A 17,002-nucleotide genomic window follows, 5' to 3' on the forward strand; every position below is an offset into this window, starting at 1 on the left:
AATCCAAACCTTGTACATCTGAGATGTTATTCTCACTCGACAAAGCAATAGCTCAGACAAGTTCAGTGCCAAGTTCAAGGTAACTAGCAGAGCTGGAATCACACTCAGCCTGTCCGACCCCAGCCTCACGCTGCTTTCTGCAGTCCAGACACAAATAACAGCCGCCTGGGGACACCTCCTCTTAGATGCTTAAAGGAAGCATCAAGTCTGCACGCTCAAAACCCAAGTCTCAGCAGGTTTGTTTCCTAAAGGATGGAGTGATGCTCTGAAGGCCACAATTAAGAATTCAAATTGAGGCAGAGGCAGGTGGATCTCTGTGAGTTTGAGGCCAGCCTGTCTACTACCGATTGAGTTCCAGGACAGGCTCCAAAGCAAAAAAACCCTGTCTCAAAAACAAAACAAAAAACAAAAGAATTCAAATTCAAATTTCTCCAGTAGCAATATTCCCACAGAAAGTCGCTGGTATATTCAGCCTTAGGTGCAAGTGTTGTGCGAGCTGCTCCTTCTGTAAATAGTAGCTGAGCACTGGCCTCATGCCAGACACTCTTCTTGGTGCTGGAGCAGAGAACCATGAAAAGCCAGCTCAAAGATGGGAGGTGCTTACAGTAACACAGCAAGAGATATGCTTTCTTCCAGGCTGGTAATGTGTGAACAGTGAGCCACTCTCTTACTCTGGAAATACATATAGTGCAGTTGCTGTAAATAAATACCCTCAAAACCATCCTTCAGGAAAATCAGCCATATTTCATGTATCAGACAAGGTACATCTTTTGAGTCAGTCCAAGCAGGAGCGAGTCAGAAAGCCGTGAGTTACAAAGGAAACTCTACTCCCCATTCTGGCACCCATTCCCCCCTATCAAAGGAGTCAGCACTCATCACTGTCAGAGGGACAAATAGCTATCTACCGTGCCTGTTAGCACATCAAAGTGCAGGCCAGCCTCCAGGCTCACTGAGTGCCAGTGGCTCTTCTCACTCCACCCCTACCCTAAACCTCTCCAGATCCTGGGCTTCCCCTGCCCCAGCTTCTCTCTAGGTAACCCTGCCTTTTCAGCCACATGCTTCTCTTGGCTCTCTCTCCCCCCCTCTCTCCTCTCATGGTCTGGTCCAATCTGCTGGCCATGTGTAGTCTACTACTTTCTCTTCCTGCCTCTTCCAGGGCTCTTCCAGATGCCTCTGGCTATACTTTCCTCATCTCTACAATATAAACCTTCCTCCTCAAACATACCTTGGAGTGGCCATGTCCAGAATAAAGAGCAGGCATAGAGTACCCAACTTGACAACTGGGATCTAGACATTGCATTCAAATACCCAAGTGTCTACTGTATATCAGCGGCTGCAGTAACTAGTGGGAATTCTATGATAATTTCCACAATCAGTAAGGTGTTCTGTGGGAAGCAACACAACTCCAAAAAATATGCAAAGAGATGCATAAGCAGGGTGCTGAGTGAGCCCCTTCTGCTCAGATGGCCCCACTCCATGGCCTCCCTTGATCCTTCCACCCCCTCTGACCCAACCCAATCTCTCCATGCCTTCCCTTGATCCTTCCCCTCCCCCTGCAAAAAAAATTAAAAAAAAAAACTCTCCTTATTCAATCCAATAATGTCAGTATTGGTGTAAGGATTAACGTAGCTGCAGTCAGAGTGCTTCCTACACGCTAGGATGCTACACACCGGATGTACATGTGTTCAGAGTCCAGGAAGGCACCGCAGAGAAATGCCACCAGCACTATTCAGAAAAGCGTCACCAGTAACTCATCAGGCAGGCAATTAAAGTGGTCTGGAGCGCTGACAAAGTATCGGAATGTATGCCAATCTAGTTTTTTAATGGCACACTCACCTGTCGGTTCACTGCTCTGCAGACTCACCTTTGATTAACACGTCTCAGTCCATAAAGACTTGAAGAGTTTAAAAATTGCTCCTTAGAAATTAAAATGACAAATGAATCTATACTTTTAGTTTCTGACAAGGTCAATAAATTCTAGTTCCAGTATCAAAATAAATGAATGAAAACATTATATTCCTCCAGGGAAGCCTAAGGCAGTTGCAGAGCCTTAAGGAGCTCTGACACAAAATCATCACCACAGTAATTCAAGGAAATAAAGTCTGAAAAATCAAACAAATTAGCCACTCTATGTCCCCGGGGTTCCTCCAAAAAACAAACTCAACCAAGATCTAAAGGTTGTATTTGACTCTACAAAAGACGGAAGCAGTGCTAACAAGAATCACTTCTAAAAGCTAAAACACTGCCAGTAAGACTGAGAGCAAGTAAGGACACTGCCACACAAGCCTGACGACTTGAGTTCCGTCCTTAGAACCCAGCACTCCTGTGGTGAGGTGGGCGGCAGACAGGAGGAAACACAGTCAAGAGAAACCCCGACCCAACAAGGGAACAGGCAAGAAGTGCTGCTGAAAGCTCCCTCCGCCCTCCACACACAGACCCTAACTTGTTTATACGCTTACACACACCCTGTATCTTCCCTGTATTATTCCGAAGCAAGCACACACATCAATATAGCCCAGAAACACAGAATAATAAATTTTTGAAAATTAAAGAGACAGAGTTGGTGGTGCATACCTGTAATCCCAGTGCCTTGGAGATTAACGCAGGAGGACCACTTATGCTTAGTTTCAAGATTAAATTGGGCAAAATAGTAAAACACTGTCTTGAAATAGTTTTTCATTAACAAACGGCGCTCAACAACTGGCAAGAGCGCTGGGTTTCCGGTGGGAGTAACAGAGGTACCAAGCTAGGGTACTACCATGCTGGCTTCTACTCGCCACCTCCAGTCTCTACTAAACAGGTGTCCTTCTGCCTGGCTCCCACCACATCCACCCGTCACTCGAGGCAGACACTTAACCCAAGGAGAGTGATGAGAGGTGAAAGGTTAAAGAAACCGAACAAGGACTGAAGAGATGGCCCGGTGGTTAAAAGCACTTGCTGCACTTCCAAAGAACCAGAGTTCAGTTCCCAGCACCCACATTAAGTAGCTTAGAACTGCCTGCCACTCCCGAGTCCAGGGATCCGACACCCTCTTCTGGCCTCTACGGGCACCTGCACTCATACTCTGTACATCCACAATGACACTAAATTTAAAACAATAAATTGAAATTGAACAAAGAGTTAGCATCAAACTCTTTGCTAGTTACCTACTGAAATGTACAAATGTACTGAAAACTTTTGTCTGTATAGAAACCTGCACAAATTGCACAAACAGCTTCATTTGTTAACTTCCAGAACTGGGAAACAACCAAGATGTGTGTCCGCAGATAAGTATGTTGAGCCTCAAATGCAATTACTAAGTGAAAGCAGCCAGTCTCAGAGGGCTGAGATTGTGTGATTTCAACCACACAGAACTCTGCAGAAGAAAAACATGGAAACCAAACAAAAAAAAAAATTATCCTTAGTTGTCAAAGGTTAAGGAGCAGTAAAACCAGGTGGACCACGTTGATTTTTACTGCTAACGATACCAGGATGGCAACAGATGTGCAACATCACGAATCCAAAGCCACACCGTGTTTGCAACACCACAAAAACCTCAAGCATCACTTGAGTCTGGAAAATTATTCTTCACCACACCAGTGTGTGTGCATTAACAAGCAACAGTGGGAAGCGCAGAAGGGAAGCGGACATTTTGGTAACTCTGCACAAGGTTTCTGGAAACGGGCAACCAACTTCAAAACCAGTGTCTGGGGACTCTAGAGAGAGGAACCAGGAATTAAAAGTATAGAATGGTTTTGCAGAAGACCTGAGTTTCATTCCCAGCACCCAGGCAGGTCAGGGGGCTCACAATGACTTCACGCCTTTAATCCCAGGAGGCAGAGGCAGGCAGATCTCTGTAAGTTCGAGGCCAGCCTGGTCTACAGAGCGAGTTCCAGGACAGGCTCCAAAGCTACAGAGAAACCCTGTCTCAAAAAACCAAGCCAAACAAACAAATATAAAATAACCCTTCAGGAAGGAAGGTAGATAGCATCTGGGGCAGTGAGATGCCTCAGCTGGGAAAGGGCACCTGCCAGCAATCCCAGTGACCAGAGTTCAATCCCCAGGAGCCAACACAGGTGGACCTACTCTAACAAGGTATCCTGGCACAAGTATACACACACACAATCTCACCCACAATGAATCCTTGCAATGAAAATTTTTAAAGCAGTCTATGAACTTGGGGCTGGAGGAATATACCCGTAATCTCAAGACTTGGGGAGGTGGAGGGCAGAGAATTGAGAAATTCAAGATTATCCATGGAGGCATAATAAGTTGAAGCCAGGATAGTCTACACAAGACCCTATTTCAAAACAATAGGCAGAAAATTAAAACAAACAAACAAGTCACCAAATTCTTGGGAGGTTCAGCTTCTTGCTGGAAAACCTGGGAAGGCACCTGTGTGCTGAGGGCTGGGGCTACAGTCACCGGCTTGAGGGCCCAACCTAATCCCTCGCAGGCTCCCTACCTCCCAAAGGTGGAAGATGGCCGGGCCGGGGCTGTGGCCACAGCTGGACCTGGATCCTGGGCCTGGATGGCAGGGGCCTCGCTGGGGGCTGCAGCTGGGCGCTGAACCTCCTCCCGGGCTGCCTCGGCAGGGAAGGCGGGCGGCAAGCCCAGCAGCTCCACATTGGTCACAGTCTTGCCTATGGTGAACCAGTCATTGATTTGGTCGACTGTGAGCTTGCGCAACATCCTCGGCACCCAGGAGCTGCCTCAACTGCCCAGCTCCAGAGATGGCAAAAGCCTCAAGTTAAGCTCCCTGGCCAGTGCCACAACGACCGACCGTTCTACAAGGCCGCCCCTCCCCCCTCTGAGGCCATCCAATCAGACTGTGCCACGCAAGAGGGTGGGGCGTCCCTGCACGTGCAGGCCCACGCCACTACCGCACGTGGGATCTGTGCGCAGCCTCTGCCTCCCCACAAGGCCTGCTGGGATAGTTGGAGTCAGGTGACCTGGGCAGGCAAGTGATTAACTGAGACCGCCTTTAAGTGGTTCTGACGATGGCCGCTGCACAGTTCCAACAGAGGCTGATAATATTTACAGCACTCCTGCCGCTAACTCGGCCTAGAGCCCTCCAAGGAAGGACGGACCTCAGCCTGAGCCGGGCCACAAACCTCAGAGATGCCACAAACCTCAGAGATTATAAGAAATTATAGCCGGGCGGTGGTGGCACATGCCTTTAATCCCAGCACTCGGGAGGCAGAGGCAGGCGGATCTCTGTGAGTTTGAGACCAGCCTGGTCTACAGAGCTAGTTCCAGGACAGGCTCCAAAACCACAGAGAAACCCTGTCTCGAAAAACCAAAAAAAAAAGAAAAAGAAAAAGAAAGAACTTATAGTTTTCTGCTCCAGGGGCACCAGACCGGTAGTTGAACAAGGGTCTCATTGGCCCTTAACTAGGTGGGATAGTTTTTGGTGTTCCCTTCTCACATGACTCAAAGATCAAAGCTAACCAGGACCACTTGTTATCAGGCGATTCTTAAAGGGCTTGTAGGCTCCAGATCATCAGATCTCACGTGAAGACTGAGTAGCTCACGGCCTTGGCCTTTGGGGCAGATTTGGTTTATTCGCAGAACAGCTTGAGGGTCTGCAGAACAGGGATGCAAACAGGTGTTAGCCACGAAGGCTCTATTAACAGCACTCTCCATAAAACAGCAGTGAACAGTTTAAGTTAGTTCGCCTTTCAGCCTCAGAACGCACGCAGCATTAGGCGTTTTGAATGACTCTGCTGGAATCGCCCGTAAACATGTTCAAACGTTTAAAGATGTGATACAGTGTTTTGGACTTGAAATTACATTAAAGCCTGTTGTCTGGTTTGAAGCTTTGTCTTCAAAGAGCTGTGATAGATGCTCTTCCTGTTAGCTCATAACGGTAATCCTTAATACTAGCATTTCAGAGACCGGGACAGAATTGCTGGGCGTTTGCCGCCGGAGCAACAGCGTAAGAGTTTATCTCAAAAAATAATAATAATAATAATAAAATAATATATTCTTTTTGAACTACACCTTAAACCTGATTCAGGTCCCAAGACTCTCTTTGCACTCCTCATAGTGACTTTAGACCCTAAAGAGCTTTTGTTTATGGTTTATATCTGTCTATGGAGGATTACAACCAAGGAAGGTTATACGCCCTTGTCCAAATGATCTTCAGTTCGGCACAGCCTACTGAGGAGTCTTAGTTGAGGGACTACTCAGACGGGATTGTCTTGATTGATGAGTGATGTGTGAGGGCCCAGGCCGCTGAACAGTAAGCCAGTAAGCTGCCTCTCTCCATGGTTCCTGTCTCTGCTTTGCCTAAAGTCCCCGCCTTTGTCTTCCCTCAAGGATAGACTGTGACTTTTAAGTGCAATCTGAAATAAATCCTTTCCTCCCCAAATTGCTTGAGTTAGAATGTTTTATTGCAGGAACAGAAATCAAAGTAAAACATTATTGATTAATTTAAAATAGCAATTAAAAACTCATTACATATCAAGCCATATTATTTATGAAAATCACTATTTTCCCGAAAGCTCATATGTAGGAGTGACACATTTTTAAATTTTATTTTATTTTTATTTACATATATGGGTGCATATATGCTATGTGTGAGTGGCCAGAAGAGAGCATTAGATGATTAGCTGGAGATACAAGCAACTTGGAAGCTGCTCATGTTCTGAGAATCATATTCTGGTAGTCTTCCAGAACAGCCCCTGCCCTTAACGGCTGAGTCATGTCTCCAGCCCGAGTGACACTTAGAAATTTTCACCAGTCCCTTAGTGTCAAACTGAATGAAAAACAGCAACTTTTCTGTCTCTGTGATGCTATATGATATCACAAGCCTCAGGGCCTCTGGAACATTCTGTTGTGCACATAAGAGAATTCTAGCAAGAAAAGACAAACCTTATTGTGATGGGAAGAGTTTTGGTCCTCAGAAGCCCTAGAAACACTGAACCTGGAGCATCACTACCCTAGAATAACAAGCTTTCCAAGATTCCATGCAACTTCATTTGAGCCAAAGCCCCTTTTCCCTTAAAGCAGAATGATGGCCATTTCTCTGCATCCTCCCTGCATCCCCACCCTCCCATCTGAGCTTGTTTCTCTCTTGTCTGAATGACTTTACTATAGACCCGTTAGTAATTATCCCTTCGTTTTTAATTTGTCCAAAACAGTATTTCGCCTTTACTAAATGTTAATTTTTAGATAAATAGAATTCTAGATGGGCAGCTATTTAACATCATTCTTAGGTATTAGCATCTTTTGTTTGGTGGTGCTGGGAATGAACCCAAGGGTCCTCACACATGCTAAACACCCTTTCACTGAGCTACAACCCTAGCCCTAGTCTTTAGTTTTATTGTGTGGCTTATAGACTTTTCATTTCTCTGTCTGCTTGGTTTCAGTAAGACTTTTTGAGTCCTTTATTGTTTTTTAAATCCCTTTTGGGAAATTCTCAATCAGCTATTAGCTCTTCAAATATTTCTACCCTACGCCCCATTGCTCTCTGAGATCTAGTTTGGTGTATGGTTGAAAGTTAAGCTCAGTTGTAGAGCTCATATGTTGTCCAATGCCCCAGGTTCATCCCCAGCTTCATGAGAGAAAAAGACTGGACATAGTGCTCACCCCTGTAGTTACACCATTTGAAAGACTGAGGCAGAAGAATTGCCGTGAGTTTGAGACTACACATATATACACCCATATTCAAAAAATAATAGTGATTTTTAAATTTAAAAAACAATAACAAGCCGGGCAGTGGTGGCGCACGCCTTTAATCCCAGCACTCGGGAGGCAGAGGCAGGCGGATCTCTGTGAGTTCGAGACCAGCCTGGTCTACAAGAGCTAGTTCCAGGACAGGCTCCAAAGCCACCGAGAAACCCTGTCTCGAAAAACCAAAAGAAAAAGAAAAGAACTAGTTCCAGGACAGCTAGGACTGTTACACAGAGAAACCCTGTCTCGAGAACAAAACAAAACAAAACAACAACAACAACAACAAAGGAAGACTAGCTAGATGGGTCAATGGGTAAAGGTATCTGACCACTTGAGTGTGATGCCTGGGACTTCCACGTGGATTTCCTATCACTCTACATGGATACCGTGGCACTTTGATTTACACACACACACTCACATCCACATAGTAAAAAATTTTAAGGGAAAAAAATAAAAGAGGAAAGGAGGAGGAGACAATCCCAGCTGCACTGGACAGGCTGCTGCAGGCTTTCTTTCTATGAGGTATCTTTGTCTTCTCTTGTTTGTCTGTGTTTCTTATTATTTCTCCTGGCTTCTGTTTTGGTAATTGTTTTTTTTTTTTTGGTTTTTTTTTGGTTTTTTTTTTTTTTTTTGGTTTTTTGAGACAAGGTTTCTCTGTGGCTTTGGAGCCTGTCCTGGAACTAGCTCTGTAGACCAGGCTGGTCTCGAACTCACAGAGATCCGCCTACCTCTGCCTCCCGAGTGCTGGGATTAAAGGCGTGCGCCACCATCGCCCGGCTGTTTTGGTAATTGTTAAACATACCAAATTTGTTTTTTTTTTTAGTTGTGTTTTTTATTTGTTTGTTTGATTGGTTCTGTTTGGTTTTTCAAAACAGAGTTTCTCCGTGTAAGAGCCCTGGCTGTCCTGGGACTCTCTTTATAGACCAGGAGCCTCCAACTCACAGATCTGCCCGCCTCTGCCTCTCAAGTGCTGGGATTAAGGGTTCCACCACCACTGCTGGAACCTTTTTTTTTCTTTTTTTGTTATTTTGAGTCACCCACCCACTCACCCATCCCCAGTTGAAGACTAAACCCAGGGCCTTATGCTTAAGCAAGCTCTACCACTGAGCTAAATCCCCAAGCCCTAATTTGTTTTAATTCAATAGATAGATTTGTTTTTCCACTTTCTGCTGATGTTTTAGTGGTTCCTTAAACAAAGGTATGGGCCTGGAGATATGCCTAGGTGATTCAGAGCACTTGGTGCTCTTCCAAAGGACCAAGGTTCAATTCCCAGCACCGAATGGTAGGTAGATCACAGCCATCCATAATTACAGTTGCAGGGTATCCAATGCCCTTTTCTGACCTCTGAGGACACCAGGCACAAACTTGGTACACAGACATAGATGTGAGCAAAACACAATAAAATTAAGCCTTTTTTTAAAGGCTAAAATAAAGCAAGAACAATGTTTGGTTGGTTGGTTGGTTGGTTGGTTGGTTGGTTGGTTTTTCAAGACAGGGTTTCTTCATATCTTTGGAGCATGATGTGGAACTCCCTCTGTACACCAGAATGACCTCAAAGTCATAGAGATCCGCCTGCCTCTGCCTCCCAAGTGCTGGGATTAAAGGCACGCACCACTACCACCGGGCTAGTTTTTGTTTAGAAACAGGGTCTCAGGTAGCCCAGGATGGTCGCAAAATCCTGATCATCCTCTGCTTTCCAAGTGCAAGGATTATATGCACACCACACACAGAGTATTTATTTAAAAAAAAAAGAAAAACAACAAACTATTAGGTCCAGTCCCTGGAGTTCCTGCAGAAGTCTTTAAATCACTTTCCAACGTCTTTTAAGGACAATTGCTATGCTCAGAATGGCTGCTTATTCAAATATGTAGCACAAAAATTAGCAATACTGGGGGAAATGGCAATTAACAAAAAAAGCTTGGAGTAATGGTGCAGGCCTTTGATCCCAGTATTCAGGAGGCAGAGGCAGGCAAATTCTGAATTTGAGGCCAGCCTGGTTTACACAGCAAGTTCCAGGCAACATAGAAAAAAAAACCTATCTCAGAAAAAAAAAATCAAGTAAAGAGGGTTTCTTTTTTCTATATTGCTTTGGTGTTTTGTTTGTTTGGGAAGGTGGGAATGTAATAGTCCCGACCAGAATTGCTACATAGAACACCCTAGTGTCTCACTCAAGAGAAACATCCCCTTACTCATCACCCCTTCACCTCACCCCTTACTCCACCCCCACCCTGGTGCCTCTGCCTCCCAAGTGCTAGGATTAAAGATCTGTGCCACTAAGACCTGCCTTTGCTTTGTTTTGGTTTTTTGTTTTTTGTTTTTGGAGACTCGGCCACTTTGTGTAGCTCTGGCTGTCCTGGAACTCACTACTTGGACCAGGTTGGCCTTGAACTCACAGAGATCTGCCTGCCTCTGCTTCCTTGGTGCTGGGATTAAAGATATGCGCCACCACACCCGATTTTTGGTTTATGAGGCAGTCTCACGCTGTAGCCCAGGCCTGCTACCTCAGGGGTTAAAGGTTTAAGCCCTGCAAAAAGGACTTTTTGTTTGCTTTAAGGTCAAATTATGTAGCCTATCTACTGTGTTGGGTTCGGTACTGAAAGCCCAGTGTTTCCGGAAACCCACGTCAGTGTTAAGACACCATAGAGACACAGTAGACTCCATCTCCCAGCAACTCCTGGTTTGGGCCAACTCCCACCCAAGCTTGCAGCACCCGGGTGACCACCGGGGGCGCTGTGGTGCGCAGGCGCAGAAGGCCCGGCAGCGCGCTCCAGGAAGCCTCCGTTCCTTCCGCTTTCCCGACTGGCCCCGCGCAGCGCTTGCGTGTTCAGTGACCTTTCCCAGGCTTGTGGAAATCTGGTGTGGCCTGTGGCCTGTGGCCTTGGTCCCGCTGAGGTGAGAGCCGGGCCGGGGCTTTTTCCTGTGTTCCCAACAGCGGGAACTGGAGAGGGACCGGGACGAGGTGCGGTGAGGCTGAAGTAGGTCGGGAGCGCAGGCCAGGGACTCTGCGGTCCACGCTGACCTTGGATCAGCCCCTGCGCCGGCCGCGGACTGTGAGGAGGGTCCACGGGATTCCCACGACTGCGGCCGAGGAGTGCCCAGGGGTCAGTCACGCCGACTGCGGGAATGTGCTCTGCGGTCAGTTCTCCAGACCTGCAAGGGTGTTCCTGGAGTCAGGCTCCCCGATTGTCCGGGCGAGGGGTTGTTGCCAGTCCTTGGCGTTAACAAGGGTCTGGGAGGGTGTGCTCTGAGATCATTTCTCTATACTGATAGAGGGGTTATTCCTCAAGACTTCAACGGGAAGCCGGGCGGTGGTGGCGCACGCCTTTAATCCCAGCACTCGGGAGGCAGAGGCAGGCGGATCTCTGTGAGTTCGAGACCAGCCTGGTCTACAAGAGCTAGTTCCAGGACAGGCTCCAAAGCTACAGAGAAACCCTGTCTCGGAAAAAAAAAAAAAAAAAAAAAAAAAAAAAAAAAAAAAGACTTCACCGGGAGGCACCTAGGATCATCACAGAGAAGGTGTTGTCCGGGGGCTAGATTCTGGTGAAGGCCCACCTCAGGCAGCATTATGGACACATAGGCAAAGGAGCATGGCACCATCAACTGTGAGCGTCCTGTTACCTACCCAGGTTATTCAAACTAGTTACCGATGCAGCTAGATCCCAAACCAAGAAGCATCTCTCCAAAGTTACTGCCTTCTTTCCTTTATGCCACAGGCTTCTTCCAAGTTAGGCGTCGGCAAGGGAGATGTTCGAAATTGTATCAAACCACATTATTAACCTTAGCCTGTCAAGTGCCCTCTCTTTCCAGTTACTGCACACTTGCTGTTACTTTAATTTTCAAAAACTTTGCAGGCATAGGCAGTCTCCGTAAAATAAAACAGTGCCAGGGTCCCCAGATCCTGAGCAAAATCCCGAGGTAATCAAAGTCCCTTTCTATCCTTCTAGTTTACTCCTTCTAGGCCCTCGTGTGATAAATAGCACTTCCCTTTTGGGGGCAGGGGGTGTTGAGACAGGGTTTCTCTGTAACAGCCCTGGCTGTCCTGGAACTCGCTTTGTAGACCAGGCTGGCCTAGAGCTAAGAAAGGTTCATCTGCCTCCCAGGTGCACACGCCCTTACCCTGGGCTGTATAAGTCCCACTTCTTTTTTATTTTGTTTTCTAAGACAGGATTTCTCTGCCAGGCATGATGGTGAGCACCTTTAATCCCAGCACTTGGGAGGCAGAGGCAGGCAGATCTCTGTGAGTTCGAGGCCAGTCTGGTCTACAGAGCGAGTTCCAGGATAGGTTCCAAAGCTACAGAGAAACCCTGTCTCGGAAGGAAAAAAAAGAATTTTTCTATGTAGACCAAGCTGGACTTGGACTCACAGAGATACACCTGTTGCAGCCTCCCAAGTACTGGGATCAAAGGCGCGCATGCACCACCACCGCCTGTTCTTGATGTCAGGCGCACATGCACCACCACTGCCTGTTCTTGATATCAGGTCTCAACACTTGCGCTCAGCCTGCAAGAGGAAAAGAGGAATCCCGTTCAGGTCCCCCTAGAGTCCCAGTGGCCTAGCAATTGCTGCTTTCTGTTGAGTTTTTGTAGCAATTCCTTGTTACAGGTTTGATCATTTACTGCTTGCTTACTCTGCAGTAGGTCCTAGGCTGGACCCTTTATATTTCAAGAGCTCTGTGGAGCAAGTAGAAGGTCCTTGACACAGGAGATTTAGGGAGTTCCTAAAGTTGAGAACAGCTGGAATTTCTAACCCACTGGTCCTTTGCAATACTTTGAGTCCTTGTCTGTCACTCAGTAGCTTGGGATTCTTCAGCTTTCCGAAGGCCACCTCTGAAGGTAGGACTATCGTGTTAGAGCATCTGAATACAAATATTAGGAATTTAGGGACTGCTACAGTCCAGGAGAAGATAATAGTCACACCCTATGAGTTAACTCTCTGGGCTAGCTAACCTTCAGGCCATTCTTCAATTTAAGTTCATTCCCATAGGAGAGAGCAGGAAGCAAGACCATAGGGATAGATTGCTACAGTAACCAGGAGTATAGACCAGGTTTGCTGTGCTGTCATGTAGTTTGGGTCATGGGTAGCTTTGGGTGGCGGTAGTATAGGAGATTGTCAAGCAGTAAATGGTGCTGTTTGGGGCTTTTGTTTTGTTTTAGATTTATGTATGTGTTTTGCCTGTATGTATGTATATGTACTCTGTATGTGCCCTTGGAGGGTCAAAAGGCAGTGTCAGACCCCCTGAAACTGGAGTTACATTGCAGATGGTTGTGAGCCACCATGTAGATTCTGGGACCAGAACCGGCTGAGCCATCTCCACCCCCTGGAGGACATCCTTAGATTAGAATCTAAACTCAAGGACCTAATTGGTGTGCACATGTTCCCTGGTTCAACAATAACATTCTGTATAACAGGTACTTTCAAAATGGTGCCAGGTGCTGTATGAATTCTACATATACTAACTCACTTAAAGATTACAGCAATCCCTTCGGGTAGAACTATTTTACTATCCCTGTCATACAAGCAAGACATCTAAATTAGTGGGTTTGTGTCTGGCAGCCACATTCCTCCCTGATCTTCAAGTTCGTTATGAGTGCTTCTGCCAAAGTCACTTCTCCAGATGGCCTGGCTCTTCCTCTTTCCTCCCACAGCACATGTCCCCTTCCCTTCTGCTGAGTCAGTATGGTCCAGGTCTCAGGAATTCAAGGGCAGCCACTGGCCTTTACCCAGACTGAACTTCTGACAGATCTGTACTATAGGTTGACAAACGGTTGTGGAAAGCCAGAGAACGCTTAGAGGTACAACTCTCTGCAGTAGTGGTGCAGAGCAGGCCTTCAAGGTAAGGGGTTTCCAAGTCAAATGAGAAGGGCTCGGAGTTGGATGTTCCTGGTGCTGTTGGAGTCATCGGATGTCTCACAACCACGGGTTGAGAATGAGAGTATCTGTTTTGGAATCTGTGGTAAATTGTAAAGAAACAGGAAACATTACTTTGAGAGCGATCATAGTTGGTTCATCATGTATTGTTCTGTATTCATCCATCAATCTCAGCACTGAGCAACTGGAGGTGAAAGTGTACCAATGTACCAGGCTTGGGTATTGGTTTCCCACAGAAATGACCATGCCTAACTCTGGTTGTTTTGGTTTGGTTTGGTTCGGTTTGGTTTGGTTTGGTTGGTTCAATTTGGTTTGGTTTGGTTTTTCCCCCTTCCCAATTTGAAATGCTAATAATGCTGAAAGGAGTGTTTCCACCCAAAGGTCAAAAAAGTGGCATGTGACTGGGGGCTAGCATTAGTGGCAGATAGGCTTACGGGGAGCCTTCTGGAGGGGTGTCAGCTCAGAGAGCTCCACAGAGCCTGTGGGGCTAGAACACTGTCGGGTGAAATAATGAAAGTATCCTGCCAATTGGGTACGCGCTAGCAGTAATCTTAATGTTCGTTCTTTTTCAGATGCTTCAAAGCCTTATTAAGAATGTCTGGGTCCCCATGAAACCCTACTATACCCAGGTTTACCAGGAAATTTGGGTAGGAATGGGGTTGATGACCTTCATCCTTTATAAAATCAGGAGTGCTGGTAGGTTTATGTTTTTATGTAATTCTTCAAAGATGGCAGGGGTGGTCTTTCAGATAAAAAAAAATATCTGGTGTTGGTTGTTTACTCTTAAGCTCTTTACTCTTTGGTCTTTAGGGGGACCCGCCACCCAACTCTCTTATAAGCCCAGCCTTAGCTTGGCTTGTTTCTAGGTAGCTTTATCTCATCTATCTTTTGCCTCTGGGCTTTTTCCTTTCTGCCTTCCGAGGCTAGCTGGGTGGTTGGCCCCTAGTGTCTTCCTCTCCTTGTTCTATTGCTCCTTCCTCTGCCTACATTTCTTCTAATTATACTCTACCTGCCAGCCCTGCCTATCCTTTCTCCTGCCTCACTATTGGCTGTTCAGCTCTTTATTAAACCATCAGGTGTTTTAGACAGGCAAAGAATCACAGCTTCACAGAGTTAAACAAATGCAGCATAAACAAAAATAACACACCTTAAAATAATTTTCTACAATAAAAAAAAATCACAATTAGGGAACTATGACTTTTAAAAATATTTCTATCCTGCTGGACGGTGGTGGTGCACATCTTTAATCCCAGCACTCGGGAGGCAGAGGCAGGTGGATCTCTGAGAGTTCGAGGCCAGCCTGGTCTACAAGAGCTAGTTCCAGGACAGGCTCCAAAGCTACTGAGAAATCCTGTCTCAAAAAAACAAAAACAAACAAAAAAATTATTATCCTGTACGTGTAGATACACGTGATGTGTGGGGTACATGTGTGCAGAGGGATGCAGTTGGTTCTCCCCTTCACCTGTATGTGGGTCCCAGGGATTGAACTCAGGTCACCAGGCTTGTGCAGCAAGCGCCTTTACCTACTGAGCCATCTGGCTGGTCCAGAACTATGATCTTGGATACCCATCAACAAATGAATAAATTTTAAAAAATGGAATAAAGTAGCTGAAATAGCCCTTGTTGGGAGAGCTTAGACTGAAAAAAAAACTATAATAGATATGCACAATGGAACTTTATTCGGCTATAAAAGAAAAAAATGTTATTTGCGGGAAAATGAATAGAAGCGAAGATTGTCCTGCTAATGACATGTCAGACTCAGGAAGACAAATGTTACACGTCTTCCCTCCGTCTGCTTACACATGAACACCTGCCATGAAAGTAAAAAGGGGCTGTTGTGTGCAGGAGACAGCCGACGGCAGAGGAGAGCAAGTGAGGGCGGAGGGAAGAGAGGGAACAGGACATGAATGGCTGTGTACATGCTGTCTTGAAACCTCCTACTGTGTATGCCAGATTCTACTTTGGAAAAAGAAATGACTGTGACACGCAGCCATAACTGTTTCTGAAAGCATGCTGTATGCCTTACCCAACGTGTGACGCCTGTAGTCACGTTGATTTTTGACCGTTATTGACGGGGCACTTTTGTAGGGCATTATTGTAACTGATTTTCTCTTCTGTTTTAGATAAAAGAAGTAAAGCTTTGAAAGGTAAGAGTTGTGCTTCTTGGATGGTTGGGGATTGAGTAAGGCCATCATAGCTTTTCAAAACAAGTTATATGAGTCCTGAATTGAAACGGATGCCTGGTTCAGCGATTCTATAAGATACTGTGGAAATACTAAAGATCAAGACATTAGCAGTTAAATGTTACAGCGAGCACCCTTTGGGCCAAGTAACACTTCTTTTTTTTTTTTAATAATTATTTATTATGTATACAATAGTAAGTCTGTGTATATGTCTACAGTCCAGACGAGGGCACCAGACCCCATTACAGATGATTGGTTGTGAGCCACTATGTGGTTGCTGGGAATTGAACTCAGGACCTTTGGAAGAGCAGGCAATGCTCTTAACCACTGAGCCATCTCTCCAGCCCCAAGTAACACTTCTTGCAGTGACAGACAGAGCGGATAGCTAACGCCACCAGTGGAAGGCACAGGCTAGCTGGGTGAGCTTGCTACTGAAGCTCCCGTTTTATTTGGAGGAAAGTATGTGATAAGTTTGTGCCCCGGCACTGACACTGTGGTCATCTGAGACTTACACGGACCCAGGACTGGTTTCCTGAGCTTCCGCAGGGGAGACCTTTCTCTGCTCCCAAGGGTGGACTGCGGCATCAGCATCGCTTGCACAGATGTGGAGCTGTGCTGCATGTGTCACATAGAAGTGGCTCCCACCCCCATTCTGGGTGGGGTTTTATTTATTATGTTTGCAGTGTTCTGCCTGCATGTCAGAAGAGGGCATTAGATCCTATTGTGAGTGGTTGTGAGCCCCCATGTGGTTGCTGGGAATTGAAATCAGGACCTTTGGAAAGGCAGCCAGTGAGCGCTCTTAACCTCCCAGCCGCTCTACAGCCCCCTAGGTGGGATTTTTGTTTGTATTGTTGGTTGGATTAGGGCAGAGATTTTTGCTTTTTGAGGCAAAGTCTCACTGTGTCAGCTTAGCTGACCTGGAACTTACTATGTAAACCAGGCTAGGCCTTGAAATTAGAGATCCTCTGGCCTCTGCCCCCAGAGTGTTGGGATTAACAGTGTGTACACCATACCCTGCCCCCATTCTGTTTTGTAGTGTTGAAGATGAATTGTCTAACTTGATACTTTAAACAGTAAATTATATTCTTGCTTCTACTGAATCACTTTGTTCCTCTCCTTGGAAGGCTCCAGTCCTGCACCTGCCCATGGTCATCACTAACTGCTCCGAGTCCACTCAAGATGAATCTTGTCGGCTAAACTTAAGCAAGCTGTGTTAGGTGGGAACATGGAACATCGCTGTACACTTCCCTAAGTACCATTTACAATGTGGCATTAATAAATGTGTCTGATCAGCC

The 17,002-nt window shown here is 46.1% G+C and overlaps 2 protein-coding genes across 4 annotated transcripts in view; one reads left to right on the forward strand and one right to left on the reverse strand.

The window, feature by feature from the left end:
• The window catches only part of Tdrd9 (tudor domain containing 9), a 104,664-nt gene extending 99,993 nt beyond the window's left edge, over window positions 1-4,671 (reverse strand). For both annotated transcript variants that reach the window (XM_075947775.1, XM_075947776.1), the window contains exon 1: window positions 4,445-4,671. In XM_075947775.1, coding sequence (XP_075803890.1) covers window positions 4,445-4,671 — 227 coding nt within the window. The remainder of the gene's footprint in view (window positions 1-4,444) is intronic.
• The window catches only part of Atp5mj (ATP synthase membrane subunit j), a 47,065-nt gene extending 30,063 nt beyond the window's left edge, over window positions 1-17,002 (forward strand). The window contains exons 1-4 of one of the 2 annotated variants that reach the window (XM_075947779.1): window positions 10,383-10,548; window positions 14,097-14,220; window positions 15,648-15,671; window positions 16,832-17,002. In XM_075947779.1, coding sequence (XP_075803894.1) covers window positions 14,097-14,220; window positions 15,648-15,671; window positions 16,832-16,866 — 183 coding nt within the window. In that variant the 5' untranslated portion in view covers window positions 10,383-10,548 and the 3' untranslated portion in view covers window positions 16,867-17,002. Of the gene's footprint in view, window positions 1-10,382; window positions 10,549-14,067; window positions 14,221-15,647; window positions 15,672-16,831 lie in introns of those variants that run through there. The other variant, XM_075947778.1, reaches the window with a different exon arrangement.

This window comes from Microtus pennsylvanicus, chromosome 14, assembly GCF_037038515.1.
Source record: "Microtus pennsylvanicus isolate mMicPen1 chromosome 14, mMicPen1.hap1, whole genome shotgun sequence".
In the NCBI taxonomy this organism is placed as follows: domain Eukaryota; kingdom Metazoa; phylum Chordata; class Mammalia; order Rodentia; family Cricetidae; genus Microtus; species Microtus pennsylvanicus.